Source organism: Brassica oleracea, chromosome C4 (genome assembly GCF_000695525.1).
Source record: "Brassica oleracea var. oleracea cultivar TO1000 chromosome C4, BOL, whole genome shotgun sequence".
NCBI classification, from domain to species: Eukaryota; Viridiplantae; Streptophyta; class Magnoliopsida; order Brassicales; family Brassicaceae; genus Brassica; species Brassica oleracea.
In genome coordinates this window covers 45,560,243-45,578,609 of record NC_027751.1, presented here as the reverse complement: position 1 = coordinate 45,578,609, position 18,367 = coordinate 45,560,243, and the positions used below count along the sequence as shown (strand labels likewise).

The window sequence follows — 18,367 nt, the reverse complement described above, 5'->3', positions numbered from 1 at the left end:
CGTCTTTTTGAATCATTAAAAAATAAGAGAATTGTACAATTATCGTGTTACATTTTGGTTTGGTTGGCTCAAAATCCAGGTGTAGCGAATGACGTCATAACGGGAATGACCCGGTTATTGGACAAAGTGTCTCAAAAGCAAAATGTGTCCCATTGTGATATTACAAAGATAAAAAAGTGACCTGTAATCCTATTGGGCTTAAAAACTTAAACAATAGCAGCAACCCCAAGGCCCAATTAAGCCTCATCTCCAACTCAAATCACTTTTCCTCCTCAAAGGTACAACCGTCTTCGTTTTGCTTCGTCTCTCGTCTCCGAAGAATCAAATTCCAAATTAGGGTTTTAGGTTAATTTCATTGTCGACTCCCTTCCTCTATGCTTGAATCAGTTGCTGCATCGTCGCCGATCAAGAAACGCCGTATCGATACCACTGGTGATAACTCTACGATCTCAGCTTCCGGCAGCGTCGTCCAGCACATGGCTTTCGGTAATAACTCGAACCGTCCGGAGATCGACGAAGATCTGCACAGCAGGCAGCTCGCCGTGTACGGGCGCGAGACGATGAGGCGTCTCTTCGCTTCGAACGTTCTCGTCTCGGGGATGCACGGCCTTGGCGCTGAGATTGGTATATTCATTCTCATTTTCATTTTTGATGAGATTAATTATTAATTATTGTTTTTGTTTTTGTTTGCAGCAAAGAATCTGATTCTTGCTGGTGTGAAGTCTGTGACGCTGCATGATGAGAGAGTGGTGGAGCTATGGGACTTGTCTAGCAACTTTGTTTTCTCTGAGGATGATGTTGGCAAGAATAGGGCCGATGCTTCTGTTAACAAGTTGCAGGATCTTAACAATGCTGTGGTTGTTTCTAGCTTGACCACTTGCTTAACCAAAGAGCATCTTTCTCCTTTCCAGGTCTATAGACTGACTCATTTCCTTGTACATTGGTTCTATCTGCTCTGAGTCTACTGTATTGTTAGATAGATATGATAACTTTGTGACTGAGTTGATAACAGTTAGGAATGGTAAATCATTTGCTTATCCCGAAGAAATGGTTACTATCTTTTTAGGTGGTAGGCTAATTCATCTACTTATTCGTTGGTTCTATCTGATCTGAGTCTTTTGTATACACATAGGAGTGGGAAGTCGTTGCTATCCCAAAGGACTGGTTATTGTCTTCTTAGGTGTGAGTTATACGTATTAAGCTGTTCTTGTTGGCTTGTTTTAGGCTAATTTCATCTACTTTCTTGTGAAACAGGTTGTTGTGTTCTCTGACATAAGCTTGGAAAAAGCAATTGAGTTTGATGACTATTGCCACAGCCACCAGCCTCCTATAGCTTTTGTCAAGGCTGACGTCAGGGGTCTTTTTGGCTCCGTGTTTTGTGATTTTGGCCCTGAATTTGCAGTTCTCGATGTTGATGGGGAGGAGCCACACACAGGCATTATCGCCTCTATCTCTAATGAGAGCCAGGCCTTTATCTCCTGTGTTGACGATGAGAGACTTGAATTCGAAGATGGCGACCTTGTAGTTTTCTCTGAAGTTGAAGGTATGACGGAGCTCAATGATGGGAAACCGAGGAAGATTAAAAGCACACGGCCTTATTCATTCACCCTCGAGGAGGACACCACAGGCTACGGAACGTATGTGAAGGGTGGGATTGTCACTCAGGTGAAACAGCCGAAGTTGCTGAATTTCAAACCCTTGAGGGAAGCGCTTACGGATCCAGGGGATTTTCTGTTTAGTGATTTCTCCAAGTTCGATCGGCCTCCGCTCCTTCATTTAGCGTTCCAGGCACTTGACCGGTTTGCTTCTGAAGCTGGCAGGCTCCCTGTTGCTGGCTCGGAAGAGGACGCTCAGCAGCTTATATCCATCGCCACGTCCATCAATACTGGTCAGGGTGATTTGAAGGTGGAGAATGTCGACCATAAGATTCTACGAAGCTTCTCCTTTGGAGCCAAGGCTGTTCTTAATCCCCTGGCTGCAATGTTTGGCGGTATTGTTGGACAGGAGGTTGTCAAAGCTTGCTCTGGAAAATTCCATCCCCTCTTTCAGGTAATATGTTCTCTCTCTTGCCCTATCCCGAAAAAGATTCAATATACTCTTTAGCATGAATGTGTAAATAAAGAATTAGGAATCCTCAGTGATAAAGGAACACTAACTAATGTTTATGTTTTGTGAGGATACAGCCCCTTACACTTTTTCTAGTATATATATATATATACCACACACGTATATATATATATGTATATTGTATCTTGATTCATGGATCTGATGCTGTTCTTCTTATTTTCTGTATCAGTTTTTCTACTTTGATTCAGTGGAGTCACTCCCCTCTGAACCTCTGGATTCTAGTGACGTTGCACCGAGGAACAGCCGGTACGATGCCCAAATATCTGTATTTGGGGCCAAGTTACAGAAGAAACTCGAAGATGCTAGAGTTTTCACAGTAGGGTCTGGTGCTCTCGGCTGCGAGTTCCTGAAAAATATGGCTCTGATGGGGGTTTCATGTGGGAACAAAGGGAAGTTAACAGTGACGGATGATGATATAATTGAGAAGAGCAACCTCAGTCGTCAGTTTCTATTCCGCGATTGGAACATTGGACAGGCTAAATCCACAGTTGCTGCTTCCGCTGCTGCAGCTATAAACCCCAAGTTCAACATTGAGGCCCTGCAGAACCGTGTGGGCGCTGAGACTGAGAATGTATTTGACGATGCCTTCTGGGAGAACTTGACTGTTGTCGTCAATGCGTTAGATAATGTCAATGCGAGGCTCTACGTTGATTCGAGGTGCTTGTATTTCCAGAAGCCTCTCCTTGAGTCTGGGACTCTTGGTGCAAAGTGCAACACACAGATGGTCATCCCACATCTGACTGAAAATTACGGCGCCTCAAGGGACCCGCCAGAGAAACAGGCCCCCATGTGTACGGTGCACTCGTTCCCGCATAACATCGATCACTGTTTAACTTGGGCTCGCTCTGAGTTCGAGGGTCTGCTTGAGAAAACTCCCGCTGAAGTGAATGCATATCTCTCTAGCCCGGTTGAGTACACTAACTCAATGATGAGTGCTGGCGATGCTCAGGCGAGGGAGACGTTGGAGAGGATCGTTGAGTGCCTTGAAAAGGAGAAGTGTGAGAACTTCCAGGACTGCTTAAACTGGGCTCGACTCAGGTTTGAGGATTACTTTGTGAACCGTGTGAAGCAATTGATATACACATTTCCTGAAGATGCTGCGACAAGTACGGGAGCTCCATTCTGGTCTGCTCCAAAAAGATTCCCACGTCCGCTCCAGTACTCCTCCTCTGACCCAAGCCTCCTTAACTTCATCACGGCGACTGCTATTTTAAGAGCAGAGACATTTGGGATCCCTGTGCCTGAGTGGACCAAAAACCCAAAGGAAGCAGCTGAAGCTGTAGACAGTGTGATAGTCCCAGACTTTGAGCCAAGGAAAGATGCAAAGATTGTGACGGATGAGAAAGCCACCAGTTTAACCACTGCTTCGGTGGATGACGCTACAGTCATCAACGACCTCATTGCTAAGCTTGAGCGGTGTAGGCATAACTTGTCCCCAGATTTCAGGATGAAACCAGTTCAGTTCGAAAAGGTAAATAAATATTCTCTGATCTGATCGAAAGTAAATTGTCGTGTTGAGTCATGATGATGTGTGTGTTTTTTGTAGGATGATGATACAAACTACCACATGGACGTGATATCGGGTCTTGCCAACATGAGGGCCAGGAACTACAGCATACCTGAAGTCGACAAGCTGAAAGCAAAGTTCATTGCAGGGAGAATCATCCCAGCCATTGCGACCTCAACAGCCATGGCTACTGGTCTTGTCTGCCTCGAACTTTACAAGGTCCTTGATGGAGGACACAAAGTGGAAGCCTACAGGAACACATTTGCCAACCTGGCGCTGCCACTCTTCTCCATGGCCGAACCGGTTCCGCCGAAGGTGGTGAAGCACCGCGACATGGCTTGGACCGTTTGGGACAGATGGGTTCTGAAAGGAAACCCAACACTGCGTGAGGTGTTGCAGTGGCTGGAGGACAAAGGGCTTAACGCTTACAGCATCTCCTGCGGAAGCTGTCTCCTGTTCAACAGTATGTTCCCGAGGCACAAGGAGAGGATGGACAAGAAAGTGGTGGACCTCGCTAGGGATATTGCTAAAGTGGAGTTGCCGCCTTACCGTCACCATCTTGATGTAGTGGTGGCTTGTGAGGATCAAGATGACAATGACGTCGATATTCCTCTCGTCTCTATCTATTTCAGGTGAGAATTTTATCAAAAATAAGAAGAAAAAAAGCAGAGAAGACGAAGATGAAACTCTTTGTGTTGTGTCTCTCTTTTGAAGACCGTTTTGCTTCGGATCTTTGTGGCTGATGACTGATGTTTACTTGAGAGATAGACCTATGCTATTTGATCATCTCACTTCTCGTTCTATATTTCTTTTAAGATGTTTTCCTTTTCATGTTACTTAATGGTGTGGTTTTGCCAGCACTGCACCATCTAAATATAAAGACCTGAGTTTTCGATTTTTCCTGATGAAGAACTAGAAACGAGAGTCCTTTTTATTCATTCTAGTTAAGTTACGGAAAAAGAACCAAATGTTTAACTATTGGATTCAGACAATCCTAGATCTGTACAGAATGCTAAACGCCTTCTGCTTCAACCCTTCAGAGACTATCTTTTTTTTTGTTGCTAAATTGTAAATGTCATTACTAACAACGAAGGTTTGATTGCAAAATGAATCTGAAACCACAGTCTGCTAGACTGAGACAGCCATTTGATTCTAAGGAGCCGCAAAAAGTTAAAAAAAAAAACCTCCTTAGAACCTAGATTATTAAGACCAAGCTTCTATCAATATAGAACTTGAAGTTAATATGACAAAAGAAGAAGAGACAACAGTATGAGACTCCCTATCCGAAGCGCTTCTTGCTTTAACTGGAGCAATCCTGAAGAAGCAAGAGAAAAACTTGAAAGAGAGTTTAGTCGAACACTCACCGAAGTGGCAGAACGTCATGGTCAGTACTGGAATAGCCGGATGTATTCATTCGCATTAATCTCCAAATTTTAAGTGCTTAGTTAATAATATATATGAATCATCTGACTTTCAGACTATTCAAAACTTTTAAATGCTTAATATGTAATTGTTTCAGGTTCCATATATTTCAGGGCGGCTGCAGAACGGTTAGACTTGACGCAAAACAAACAAAAGCCACAACATGTTGTTTACAACTATAAATGGTGTGTTCTTGATAAAGTCTTCTTGGTGATTACAGTTTAGATATATATCTTTAGCCTAATTAGAAACAGCTTTGAATTTTCGTTTTGCGTGTAGAACAAAACATTATCTTGCAAAGTGCAATGATGGCGTGACTATAAGATCTAGAAAACATGCGAGAAGATTTCCTGAGACTGAAAGCGAAAAAAAAAAACTCTCTTGTAATGAATGGCTAATGGAAAGAAGGATGAGACGCTCAGCTATATTTTCCCTTCCCATTGAATGGATACATGTTTTTTCTTGGTGGTATCTAACTGGAATGTTTCTAAACAATATGGATTCTCAAATTCGACTATGTTCATTTACATCATCAGTAAAATGAGGTTTGGAATAATGCAAAGAAAACTCATTTGGAGAAAACAAAAACAAAACAAACAAGTTATACGAAGAAGAGTTCTTACATCAAACAATAACAGCTAAGGTTTCATATTTTTTTGTCAAAATGTGAATTCATTTCATTGAAATCTATAGTGACTTGGGTATATTTTAAATAAATTTTATTTATTTGATCCAATTACAAAAGAGTATTATTATATCAAATAAAATGGCCAGGGATTTTAAGGAAATGTAAGAGTTTGTGATGATTCATTCATGACTCTGAGTTAAAACAAGTCACCAAGATTTATCGGCGCCTTCATCGAATTGGCCAGACCCAACAACCCTAAAATCAATCTGCTTCTGATGCTTCGTACGTCGTCTCTCATCAAACTCACCCCATCCTTCCAACTGCAACAACAAACGTAGAAAGAAAGCTAAAGACACGAACCTGATCTAGCTAAGAGTCTGCTTTAAATGAACTAAAAACAAACAAACAGACCTGGCGGAGAGATTCAACTGTTATCTCTGTGTTGTGGAGTCCTAATGTTGACAGCTGCAAACACATCTTGAATAAAACAGATGGTAGATTCGTTAACCCCGTGTTGTTCAGCTCCAGCGTCTGGAATCACCAAACACACTACTAAGTCTCCGTAAAAGCCGTGTGACAAGAGTAAAGACTTGGTTTACCTTTAGTTTACGCAGTTTTGTGACTGTCTCTGGAAGTTCTGATATCATATTCGCCGAAAGATCAACCTGAAAACTTCCCCATTTAAACGTTATCCGCCAAAAACAACTCTAAAGGTGTTAACAAAGTACAGCTGTTTTTACCTCCATGAGGAAGGAACAGTCTCCAATACTCTCAGGAAGGCTAGTTATTCTGTTATTGTTGGCTTTAAAGATCTCTAGCTGCGTAAGAAGCCCTATCTCATTTGGTAGACTTGTCAACTTGTTGTTGGCCACATCAAGCTGTCTAAGAGACGTCAGCGAACCCACTTCTGATGGCAGAACAGTCAGACTGCAAAAACAAACAAGAACCCACTATAAAATGCTGTGTTCTAGAAACAAAAAGACTACTTAGCATTCAAGACATAAAAGATTCACTTGTTATGGCTAATGGAGAGAAGCATCAGACGCTTTAGAGATGCTATCCCTTCCCATTGAATTGATTCATCAGACAGACCATTCCCTTGAAGAAACAGTTTCTACAAAGACATATAAAAGCTTCACCAAACATAAAGATTTGAAATACACATTAGCAACCAACATTCTTACATGCATAGAAACAAAAGAGCTGATTCGAACAGGTACTTCTCGAATGAAGTTCTCACTAACGTCAAGCACTCTAGCTGCAGATCCACATTCCCACACTTCTTCAGGTATTTCCTTTAACCACAACAAACATAACTTCAACACCAAACCAAAACCACAATGTCTAAAGACCTTTATTACAATACCTTCAAATTGGCTTGAGCTAAAGCAATAACCCCTGTAGCTTTCCACCGATCAGCACGGTTCTTGTCTACAACAAGACCAGGTTTGTTCTGATCCACAACAGTTCTAGATATTGGCCTTGTACTAGCTTCCTTAAGCACTGGACCTTCCTGTAACCTCAATTAGATTCAAATGACAAAACTTTGATGATTGAATCACAAAAGAAAGAAGACTGACCCCTTGATGAAGACCTTGAGAAGCCATTAACATAATCTTCGCACCATCTCCCACCAAAGATTGCTTCAGAGTCGAAGTCTCTCCCAAGACCTTACCTTTGAATTTTTCAGGAAACGAAAAGATTGAACTTTGAGTAAGACCCATCACGAGGATTAAGCTAAAGAAGAGATTGAGATTGAAAAAGGAGGAAACCTTTGAAGATGAGTTTCTGGCCACGAGGAAGAACGTTGGTGATGGGTTGAAGAAGAAACTTTAGTTCTTTGGTTGTAGCGTCAGGTGATACCGAGAGGGGTATCGATCTTCCTCCGAATTTGATTGTGAGCTTGACGGTGGATTCTCCCATTGTGACCTCCAATTGCAATTTTACTTCTTGTTCTTTGCTTCAGATTCAGTTCCAGAAACACGAAGAAGCATCACTTGTCAAGTCATCAGACTTCTTTTGGGCCCAAAATGCAGATCTAATGTGTTGGCCCATTTCAAATAATGCACCTTTCTTATCACCCTCCTCTAAAGAGAAATTTGAAAGAGAGAAAAAAACATAAATGTATTATAAATAAAAAAGAGGAGAGGAATTGGTGCGTCTTATTCCATGAATAATGAACTCCTTATATAATTGATACAATACGAGGGTTTAGCTTGGAGACCAAGTACAAGTAAATCTTGGTAAGCAAGACTTTCTATAATCGACATCACAATATTCATAACAATTCCCCTTGATGTCTATTATACCAAAGTACTTTCAAAACGTCGTAGATGCTGTCTCGTTAAAAACCTCACCAGAAAAAGCCAATGGAAAAAATTATGGTTAAGAGAAAAAGAGTGCAACGCGTAATGACTTCCCCTCATGTGCACATACGTCTAGATCTTCGAAACGATGTAGTCCGATTAGATGAACTAACTTCTTGAAAGTAGCAGTGGTTAGCGCATTGGTGAATAAGTCAACAGAATGTCACTGGAACGAACTTGTAGGACACGGACATTGCCATTCTTCTATAGTGCATGAGTCTTGATATGACTCATGTTGATTTTTGCTAAGACTCACGATCTCAAAGGATACTTGATGATGATAGACTTTCATCTTTGAAATGATAATATTCCCTTTGAGTGCTATCATTTGTGTGTTCTATGTTGCCTCGTTAAAACTTTGTCATGGAAAAACCCAGTGGGATAAAAAACTATGATAAGGAAAAAGAGTACAACACATATTGTCATATTTTTTCCCCTGGAAGCAATATCTTCAGGATATGCATTCTAATCAAATAAATCTCTTTTGAAATTGAGATCATAATAAACTCTTTCCATTAGAGTATTCAAAATCTATGGACTTCTGATCCTCAATTCTCATTTGATATAGACAATAACTTCTTAGTCTGTTTAGGCTTCAAGCCAAATTTTTTACATATATTCTTCTAGACATTCGCTTCGTACATACGAGTTATTCATTCATAACTATAAAAGTTACTATTATGACTTTCTTTCTTGTCTTATGAAATTATATCTTTCAGTTATGAAAAAGATTAGAAACTTTCTCAAATAACACTCTTAAGTATGGTACTTCAAGACCAAACATATATGAGCATCTTAAATAAAATCCTTTAAGGATCTTTATGATAACATTTCAGTTTTAGATCTCCAGTTTATAATACATAAAGACAGTATGGTATTGTCAATAGTTTTCTTCCAAAATACATTTTTTCTATAACTCTTCAGGAGTTTTGATTATATTCAAATCAATGATTCTATTGATCTATAAGCTCTTAATAAATACAAATATGTATTGATTAACTTCAAATATTTCATATATCCCATAAAACATATTTCGATCGAATAGCTAGAGTTCTCGGGAACATGATTTTGATATCAACAATCCTTTAGGGATTATATCTTTTAGAGATTCTATCTCTTAGGGATTATCAGTTTCCAGTGGGTTGTATAATTCAAGTTCTTCCTTTATTGCCATACTAATAAGGAACATGAAAGTAGTTGCATCTTCCACATGAGACTATGTCTCTTCACAATCAATTATATATTGATCTTTATTTGGTGCAACGACTCATTTGTATCCCACTTGTTTTACACCTTCTAGTGTATGGACTAGTGGTCCAAATACCTCTCTCTTTTACAAGAGTTTTTATCTTTGTCTATTGCTTCTTTCTGATTTAGCCAATCATCTCTTTGTGTACACTTTTCAATAGACTTTATTTCATGATCCTCTTTCTCAATCATCATATCAAATGCTATTTTGTAGGCATAAATATCATCGACGTCGATTGCTTATCAGTTCCATTTTATTTCATACATGACATAACTTATTGAGATTTCTTCATTGTTTCAGGTACCTGAATTTCTTTCAGTCATGTTTAATGTCTCTTCTAGAGATCATTCAAAATTATATTGCCTCGCTTTGACCATTATCAATATACGCTCCTTTTCATTTACGAGAATTTTTATCTTTGGAACCAATATATCTACCACGCTGCAGGCGTGATTAGCAGTTTGATATTGTTCTTGTAGAACATTTATTCTTACTGGAACATTTACAGCTGTTATATGTGATTTGATCACTCTATCTATATGGGTCAAAAATTGTGTCTAGCAACTGCTTTACTAAGCTCTACAACTGAATTATCTTTTGGACTTCTATTTCACATTCTCTTTAGTCTGAGGATCATTGATGATTCATTTCAAATTATTTTCTTTTCCAGCTGTTTATTTTTCTCCCCTTTATGTTGAAAAAACTAATTCACTTTTAGCATTCATATCGAGCCTTACTTATATCCTTCAGGGATGGCTCTAGATTCTTAAGTATCAATGAAGATTCATATCCAACATATAATTCCAACCTCATTTGAAAATCCATCTTAATTAAAGCTCTATGGTGGAGAAATTGGAATGTATATCACACATCCAACATTCTTCGATGGAAAATGTTTGGTTTCTGACCCAATACCAATGACGGGGAGAACCAGTGATTACTTGTTGGCTTGATGCGAATTAGTGTTGCCCAAAATGTTTAACACTTATCCCAGTGATTTTTCTATAGTCGTCAAAGACTTTAAGAAGTGGATTCACCAATATTATAAAGATGCATAGTGAGTGATCAGTCCACTAACATCTCCTTTATTCATGTCAATAACTTCATTTGGCTGGTGAAAACCGTATTACCATTTTATCTTATGAGCAAGTAACATATGTGAAATCATTCGCAAGAATCTTCTGGTTCTTCAATGAATATTCACCTAAATCTTTATGTATCTTTTCGCATCATTACTGAACCAAAATGGTCTAACTGGTTCATGCCAAATATTTTGTAAACTTCTGGTTTACTATATATTTATTTCCATTACACTAATCTCTGTGTAGTACAATATATAAGAGGATGTAAGCACTTTCACAACTATACTTTTACTTTCTTGAGAAATATTTCTGATTTGAAATGAATTTAACATTTCTTTCGCTTAGTGTCTCAACATAAGAGTCTCAAAATCCCACATATTTACTTTGAGAATGATTCATCAATCTTAGGTTTAGTGCAAACATAATCTTCTGGATGTTTCACTTATCATAAAATGTGTGATTCTTTAACTCTTCCCCTTGAGATGATATTACTATAGGTTTATCAATCTCGAATGAATCTCATTTTTGAATCAATAACATACTCTACATGGATCATGTTATTCTTTCTCAAATCCTTTTAACTTTTGAGACTTATAAGAATATGATGCAATAAGGATTTTAAATTGCATTTTTATGTGCAGTAATATTATGTACTCTTCTGGAGCATTATAAGTGATACAATATGAGGGTTTAGCTTGGTGACCAAGTACAACTAAATCTTGGTAAGCAAGACTTTCTATAATCGACATCACAATATTCATAACAAAATGAATGTGATAATAGGCCGGGCAGAGTTGCAGTTGGAGGAATGTTGAAACTACGTCTGGGGTCCTCGAGTCGGATTGGGACCGATTCTTTTCGGATCCAGGTTCATCGGTCCGGATTTTTTGGGTCCTTTAAATTTGGATCCAATAGATATTTGTAAATTTTGGGTTCGGTTTCGAGTCGATTCTTCTTGGGTCCGGATCGGTTTGGATCTATAATTAAAATATTTATAAAATACTTATAACTTTGCGATCCATATCGGATCCGGATCAGATTTGGATATTTAAGATCTGAAAAGGACATGACATATTCAATTCCATCAAATTTAGTTGATATTTATCATATATATAAATTTTAGAAAATAACTTAAATTAAACTATTAATAATTAAAATAAAACATTTTTAAACTCTAAATTTTATATTTTAAAGTTTCACATTACTTACAAATGTTACAAAATAATAACAAACTAGATTTGGATCCGCACAACCGTGCCGGTATTAATTTTCATGTTTATATATATTTTACATAATTAGAATATATTTTTTAAGTTACTTATATATTTAAATGTTTATATATAATTATTTTAAATATAACAATTTGATAGTTTTCATGCTGTAAGTTAATTGATTATTTCAAATCATCACATATATTTGATATTTTTTATTATATATATTTTATAATTATTTTTTATTCAATTATTATGATCCTGATCCGTAATTCAAAGCGCTAGATTTCCTTTATCAATATTTTTTATGTTTATTCTTTAAGATAATAACTATATATATAGATAAAATTTTAAGATAAGTTAATTTTATTCATGAATTATCTAATTTACTAATGTTAAACCGTTCTACAAACATATATATTTCTAGCATTAATTTTTAATATTTGTGAAAATAAAATATATTAATTTATCAGTTTAAAATAATTTTATCATATTTAGTTAAATACAATGTTTTATTTTAAAATGATAGATATAAATATAAAATAGTAAAATTAGTTAAATATAATGTTTATAAAAGATAACTGAGTGTATATATATATGCATATATATATATATATATATTAATGTATAATAACATTAATTTCATTACTAATTACAAAATTAGTGAAAATATTTATATACAATTTTTGATAATTAAGATATTGTTATAATGTTTTTCAACACATTTGTTAAAAAAATTAAATATGTATATATATATATATATATATATTTATATTTTAAATTAAAAGATATCAAATTATATTATGATTTAAGTAGTTAAAAGATTATATATTAGCATTAAGGAAATACATTTAATAAAAAATTTAAATGATGATCCAAATAAAAATATCGCACGTGAATCAAGGTGAGTTTGTTAACCAATCCGAGTTTTTAGGAGTCGATGTTATATTAGGAATGATATATTATTAATTCATGTTACTAGTAATAAATGAATGATAACTGATTTCTAGTGAGAATCCATTTTTTAAAAAATCACATATGAATAAGGGTTGTGACTTCTGTTTTAATATATAAGATGATAACTGATTTCTAGTGAGAATTCATTTTTAAAAAAATCACACATGAATCAAGGTTGTGACTTCTGTTTTAGTATATAAGATATTGTTAACAAAAGATATTTCAACTAAATCATAAAATAATATATATAATAGAACACAAAAGTTATAGTTTTGAATATACATGTTTTAAGTCGGGTACAAATCGGTTCTTATCGGGTCGGGTCTATTTAGGTCGATTTTTTTCGGATCCGGGACTATTCAGATCGGTTCTTTTCGGTTCCGGTTCTTTCATGTAAAATAAATTTAGACCCAAAAAGTATTTGTAAATTTTTGGTTCCGTTTTGGATCGGGTATTTTCGGGTCGGTTCCGGTTGGAGTTTCGGGTCTATGTTAAAATGCCCACCCCTGGTTGAAACTCTATTTGATTTTGCTGTGGAGTTATAAGATACCTTTTGATGTTGATGTTGATTTTAGTCATATAGGATTTTGCTGTAAGTTTGAACAGTAGTATTAGTTTACTCATAAATCTTCCAAAGCCGAAAGTATTGATGCCAAATCATAAAAATAGTAAACAGCTCCTATTACAGAAAAATTCACAAACAGAGAATTTCAAAGACTATTTCATAAGTACAGTACATGATTATCAATATATATATACCATACGCCTAAGTTATTTTCATTACATACACAGAGATTATACGTATTAATACATACAGATTTTATATACCAAAAATAGAAGATCTCAACCCCCCATCCAAACTTAGTTTTGAGTCTTCAACCTCATGCTCATTCTTTTACATCATCTTCACTATCCACATCTTATATTTATCCATGTACATATACACAAGACAAGGTCCTACCAAACCAGCATCAAACAGCTTCTTGCACAGACCCATATACGCTTCAACATCTCTTGGCCGTTGGATCTTCCTCGTCATCCCTTGCATCACAGCCACTCGATCAATATACTCCGGACACAAACCAGAGTCGATCATCGTCACCAACGTCTCTGAAGCCTCTTCAAAGTGCCCTCCTTTCACATACCCTCTGAGCAACCACGACAAAGTCTTCTTCCTTCTCTCAGCTCCCATGAACTCGGCCCGTGTCAGAAGCCTCGAAACCGCATCCGCCTCTTTCTGCGAAGCGCAGATGGCCATCACAATGTCGTGGAGGTCAGCTTCAGGTTCTCTCCCCGCGAATTTCATCTCCCAAAGCTGTTTCTCCGCTTCTGGTCCACGTCCTGCGCATATGTACATCGCCAAGAGCCTCTCGTGGACCGCCCCAACAATGGACTCATTATCTTGACCTTCCTGCATCGCCCAGGCTGCTAACTCGAGTCCGCGCGATATGAGTTCTGACTGGTACTTCTCTATGAGCAACCTACCGTGATCATCAATCTCAGCAACAAGACCAGCCCTTGTATATCGCTTCAACTCGCGTAAAGTCTTCCCAAGACTGTTCAGCTCCTTCACAATAGCTGTCATCGCGATGAGATAGCTGTAAGCTTCTGGCTTTAGCCCTGAGTGTCTCAAATCAACAACCAAATCAACAGCCTTCCTATAGTCTCCATCAACCTGAAAGAAACAAAAGTAACTTCCCACATTGTAATATTAGTTTGGGATTCGAACTGGGGATCTCTGACACAATGGTCAGGGTTCTTTCCAGTTGAGCTAAGGCCATGATTATCCCTAAGAAACCCATTGGGTTTTTTAGTTTTTTTTAAAAAAAAAAAAAAAAAAAAATTAAAAAGCAAACCAATCGGGGGCCGCCACGTGTCAGTGGGGCCCGCGAACAGTGTAAGAAACTCACTAAAATCGGTTCTTAATTAGTAGTTTTTGTAACCGATCCTTAAGGGTTTTGTGGGGGCCCACGTACTAAGAAAAACCCACTAAGGACCCCGGATAATCATGCTCTAATAACTCAAACAAAAGAGGCAAAAGCTATAAACTTTACCACCATTTTCCAAGCAAGATACCCACTGGGCCCACCTTTCCTCCCCTCAGAGCCACCAACAACAACACTGTAACCACCAAAACCATCTCTCCTCCTCAAAACCTCCTTAACAAACAAAACAGCACTCTCCTTCTTCCCCATCTCGCAGTACAAAGCAATGACCTTCTCCATCATACTAAACCCAGGCCTCAACCCAACGCAATCCATATCAACCAACAGCTCGAACACTTCCCCCGCGCCGCACTCCTCCTCGATCAGCTTCCTAACCCACCCGCACATTATCGAAACCATCAGCTCCATCATCTCCTCGTCGACTCTATCTTCCTTCTTCAGCCACTCGAAGACCTCGAGCGCGCACCACGAGTCTCTCCCTTCTTGCGCGAAGTAGACGAGCATCAGCTGCAGCTCTCGAGGAGAGAGTCTGTGGTTCATCTCCTCGAGGATGTCGGAGGGCTCTCTCGTCATCCTCTCCAGCTCCTCGATCGCCTCGAAAAAACCCTCTCCTATCTCCTCATCCGCTTCGCCTTCTTCTTCTTGGCTTGTGATGAACCGGTCTAGCTCCACGGAACGGGATGATCGGAGCTTCACGGCGGCGGCGTGGCGGTTGAATTTGAGGTTGCAAGTGATTCGGGAAGTGGGTTTCGCGCTGTGATGTCGTCGGAGAAGAGGTATCGGCGGCGAGAAGGTTTGGTGGAGATGGGTCAACGAGGCGAAGCTACGAGCATAAGCGGCCATGAGTAAAGCTCAGAACTTTACAAAGAAAGCTTCGAATTCGAACGGTCTAAGACTCAAACTCGACGATTCAGAGGTGGTTTCTTGATTAGAGTCGAAGCTACGATAATCCATGGATTGGGATTATCAAAACCCTTTCTTTAAGGAGGAAGACAATAATGAGAGAGGATAACAGAAGAAAATGATTTAAAATGAAATAAATGGTTTATTTTCCACGTGGAGGTTTATTAATTAAATGAAGGGTTGAGATTTAATGGTTACTTTTAATCGGACGGTGGTAGGTACATTGAGTCTAATCAATGGTCTTGAAGTAGAGGCTCCGAAGCGCGTACGTGTCATGGCGGCAACTTGTTTCTACACACCGTGCCGCTTCAAGTAGCACAAAACGATACCACGGGTTAAATTACGTTTCTACCCTTCGATATTGGTGGTGACCGCTTTTATCTCGTAATGAATTTGAGGTTGATTTAAAAACAAGAGATCTGATTACGACTCTTTAACGTTTGGTATTAAGAGATATATTAAGATGTTGACTTCTCTGATGGACGTCACCGGCTCCGGATGCTAGGAAAATATGGATTAGTTTTCGTCGTAAGAGTTGTATTTTGTGTTGGGCCACTATGTGGTAAAAGGATAGCTTATAGGCCCAAATGGAATTTGAGTAAAATATGCCTATCTAGGCCAAGTTGAAGTAGTGACAAACGGATTATTCTTTATTAATGGGTTTATTTAACGCTTTTCAAAGCCATTAACAGACTTTCCGGGCCCTGAAAGTTTGAGAATTTGTATACTTATTTTTATTAATCAGAGGAGTTGGGACTTTGTAGACTCTGACTGTTGCTTTTGATTTCGTTCTTAAAATCGATGCACATTTATCTGGAACAGAATAACTGAACAATACCGAATTGATATAACCGAAAATGAATTTGAATCGAATTTCATAAATTTCCGCGTCAAATACTGTTAAATAATTTGTTTATAAAATAGGTTGATGATACTGTTAAATAATATAGAAAGTTTATAACTTTTGATTTGATTTTATAATAGTGTTAAATAGTTGTTTATAAAATAGGTTGTGATTTAAAATTAAAAAATCTTATAAATATTTTGTGACCATCAAATTTTAAAAAGCCTTTAGAGTGTTACTTCGCTAATCACTCCTCTAATTTTCTTATCTCTTATATATTAAAAGAGAAGCATTGTAATAAATGCGTTAACACTAAATTGGACACATGTAACGTGTAGAATCATTGTAATAAATGTGTTTACACTAAAATGGACACATGTCACATGTAGAGAGTTTCTCAGCCAAACTCTACATAAATATGTTCAGACTATATACTTTATGTTTTTTAATATAAAACTCACATGCATGGTTCTTCTTTATGTTATTTTTATTGTTTACAAATAGAGCTGGACAAATTATTCATAAATTTTGATTCGATTTGTTATTCGTTTTGATTCGAACCGAAAAATCCGGATATCCGTAACTCTACGAAGCAAATCAAATACTAGAATGCAATATCCGTAAAAAAAAAAAGCAAATCACAAATATCAATATTTATAGAAACGTATATCCAATTTTATTCGTTATATGCATATATATATATATATTTAAAGAATTATATATAAGTTATATATTATAGTTTATATAAATTTTACAATATATTTGTTTTTAAATAATTTCATTTTAAGAATTTTATTTTTCATTTATTATTCTGAAAAAATGTCATTTAATATTAATTAACAGTATCTTTATATATTTATCAATCATCTATATATACTTTTACATACACATACATATGCACATTGACTTGAGCACCTTATAACTAATTATTTATCACAACTGAAATATCTAATTTTTTAGAAGTTAAAATATCATTTTTCTTAATGCTTCTTTCACTATCAACCAAATTGTAGTAAAATGATTTGTCTTGATAATTTTTATTTTTTTTTAACTATTCGTTTAGAAACTATAATATGAAACCATTGGTTCGACATCATGACTATCTAAGATTCATAACATGAAAACAAACAAATAATAGTAATTTTTTATTATCACAGGAAAAAAAATCAAAAACATCAAACATTTTTACCGAACAAACCAAATAAATATTGATTTAAAATAATAGTTATATTTTAGGAGATTAAAAACCAAAAAACAACCTAAAACCGAACAGATGTCCATATTAAACAGATTAATGTCTCCTTATTAAAAATAACGAAACTAATAATCACATTCCGCGCAAGGCGCAGATTGTTACCTAGTTATAAAGTATTCATGAAAACTAACTTCCAATTCTTATGTGAAAGTCTATCAACTTTCTACACTTGAAAAAGTCACTGGAAATCTTTGGGAATTTCATCCTAGGACGTTGTTCTCCAATCAACTTATGCGCCATGTCTAAGTTTTTGTGGGCCACAACTCCCAAGTTCCAAACTCAACCCTATTAAGAAAAGCACTCATATATGAGTATAAGTAATCAAATCAATCCAAAAACTTTGTTTAAATGTTCAAATTTTATAAAAAAAGTGATCATATTTATTCAGTTACGTATTCATTTTGGCTTTGGTTAGTTAAGTTGGTGAAGATGAGATGATTCGTTCCCTACTACTTCTATCAACTTCCAAACATTTCTCAATCATATTATTTTGTAATTGCTTTTGGTCTGCCAACTAATATTTTAGTATGGTAACAATATTGTATTGGTTAGGTCCCCCATTACTCTCCTTCTTCCTCTCTTTGTATCTGAGAATTCGGCCAAAAAAAACCTCAACTTTGCACGAATTGCCAAAAGAAACATAAACTTTTGGGCTGACCAAAAAAACACCAAACTTTCATTGACTTTAGAATTAATTAACAATGTTTTCGCTGACTTGCCAATTTAGCACGCCGTCAACAAATTTAACAGAAATATTTGACGTCGTTTATTGTTGGCGTTAAGTGAAACGACATCGTTTTCAAATGATGTAAAACGACGTCGTTTTACATGATTTGAAATTAAAAATATGTAGACCCCTGGATTCGAACC

The 18,367-nt window shown here is 36.8% G+C and overlaps 3 protein-coding genes across 3 annotated transcripts; 1 reads left to right on the top strand and 2 right to left on the bottom strand.

The window, feature by feature from the left end:
• The first annotated feature begins 271 nt into the window (after positions 1-271).
• On the top strand, positions 272-4,535 carry LOC106342033 (ubiquitin-activating enzyme E1 1-like). Its single transcript, XM_013780810.1, has 5 exons — positions 272-624; positions 694-911; positions 1,255-2,049; positions 2,297-3,598; positions 3,674-4,535. Exons 1-5 carry the CDS (start codon positions 375-377, stop codon positions 4,268-4,270), a joined length of 3,162 nt encoding a protein of 1,053 aa, XP_013636264.1. The 5' UTR covers positions 272-374; the 3' UTR covers positions 4,271-4,535.
• Positions 4,536-5,760: 1,225 nt separating this feature from the next.
• LOC106342098 (LRR repeats and ubiquitin-like domain-containing protein At2g30105) lies at positions 5,761-7,695 on the bottom strand. The gene is made up of 9 exons (XM_013780927.1): positions 7,457-7,695; positions 7,265-7,359; positions 7,051-7,197; positions 6,869-6,979; positions 6,698-6,798; positions 6,425-6,611; positions 6,284-6,349; positions 6,096-6,215; positions 5,761-6,004 (listed from the first exon to the last, which is right to left on the bottom strand). The coding sequence occupies exons 1-9, from the start codon at positions 7,605-7,607 to the stop codon at positions 5,891-5,893; spliced, it is 1,092 nt and encodes a 363-aa protein (XP_013636381.1). The 5' UTR covers positions 7,608-7,695; the 3' UTR covers positions 5,761-5,890.
• Positions 7,696-13,209: 5,514 nt separating this feature from the next.
• LOC106342096 (pentatricopeptide repeat-containing protein At2g30100, chloroplastic) lies at positions 13,210-15,511 on the bottom strand. Its single transcript, XM_013780925.1, has 2 exons — positions 14,604-15,511; positions 13,210-14,224 (listed from the first exon to the last, which is right to left on the bottom strand). Exons 1-2 carry the CDS (start codon positions 15,336-15,338, stop codon positions 13,445-13,447), a joined length of 1,515 nt encoding a protein of 504 aa, XP_013636379.1. The 5' UTR covers positions 15,339-15,511; the 3' UTR covers positions 13,210-13,444.
• Positions 15,512-18,367: the final 2,856 nt, after the last annotated feature.

Excerpts from the sequence above, each read along its gene's own strand:
- LOC106342096 (XM_013780925.1), bottom strand. The coding sequence starts at position 15,338 with ATGGCCGCTTATGCTCGTAGCTTCGCCTCGTTGACCCATCTCCACCAA. Across the intron at positions 14,225-14,603 it reads ATCTTGCTTGGAAAATGGTG|GTTGATGGAGACTATAGGAA; the intron begins GTAAAGTTTATA and ends TGTTTCTTTCAG.
- LOC106342098 (XM_013780927.1), bottom strand. The coding sequence starts at position 7,607 with ATGGGAGAATCCACCGTCAAGCTCACAATCAAATTCGGAGGAAGATCG. Across the intron at positions 6,799-6,868 it reads GCTCTTTTGTTTCTATGCAT|AAACTGTTTCTTCAAGGGAA; the intron begins GTAAGAATGTTG and ends ATGTCTTTGTAG. Across the intron at positions 6,612-6,697 it reads CTCTCCATTAGCCATAACAA|TCTGACTGTTCTGCCATCAG; the intron begins GTGAATCTTTTA and ends TTGTTTTTGCAG.
- LOC106342033 (XM_013780810.1), top strand. The coding sequence starts at position 375 with ATGCTTGAATCAGTTGCTGCATCGTCGCCGATCAAGAAACGCCGTATC. Across the intron at positions 625-693 it reads CGGCCTTGGCGCTGAGATTG|CAAAGAATCTGATTCTTGCT; the intron begins GTATATTCATTC and ends TTTTGTTTGCAG. Across the intron at positions 2,050-2,296 it reads AATTCCATCCCCTCTTTCAG|TTTTTCTACTTTGATTCAGT; the intron begins GTAATATGTTCT and ends TTTCTGTATCAG.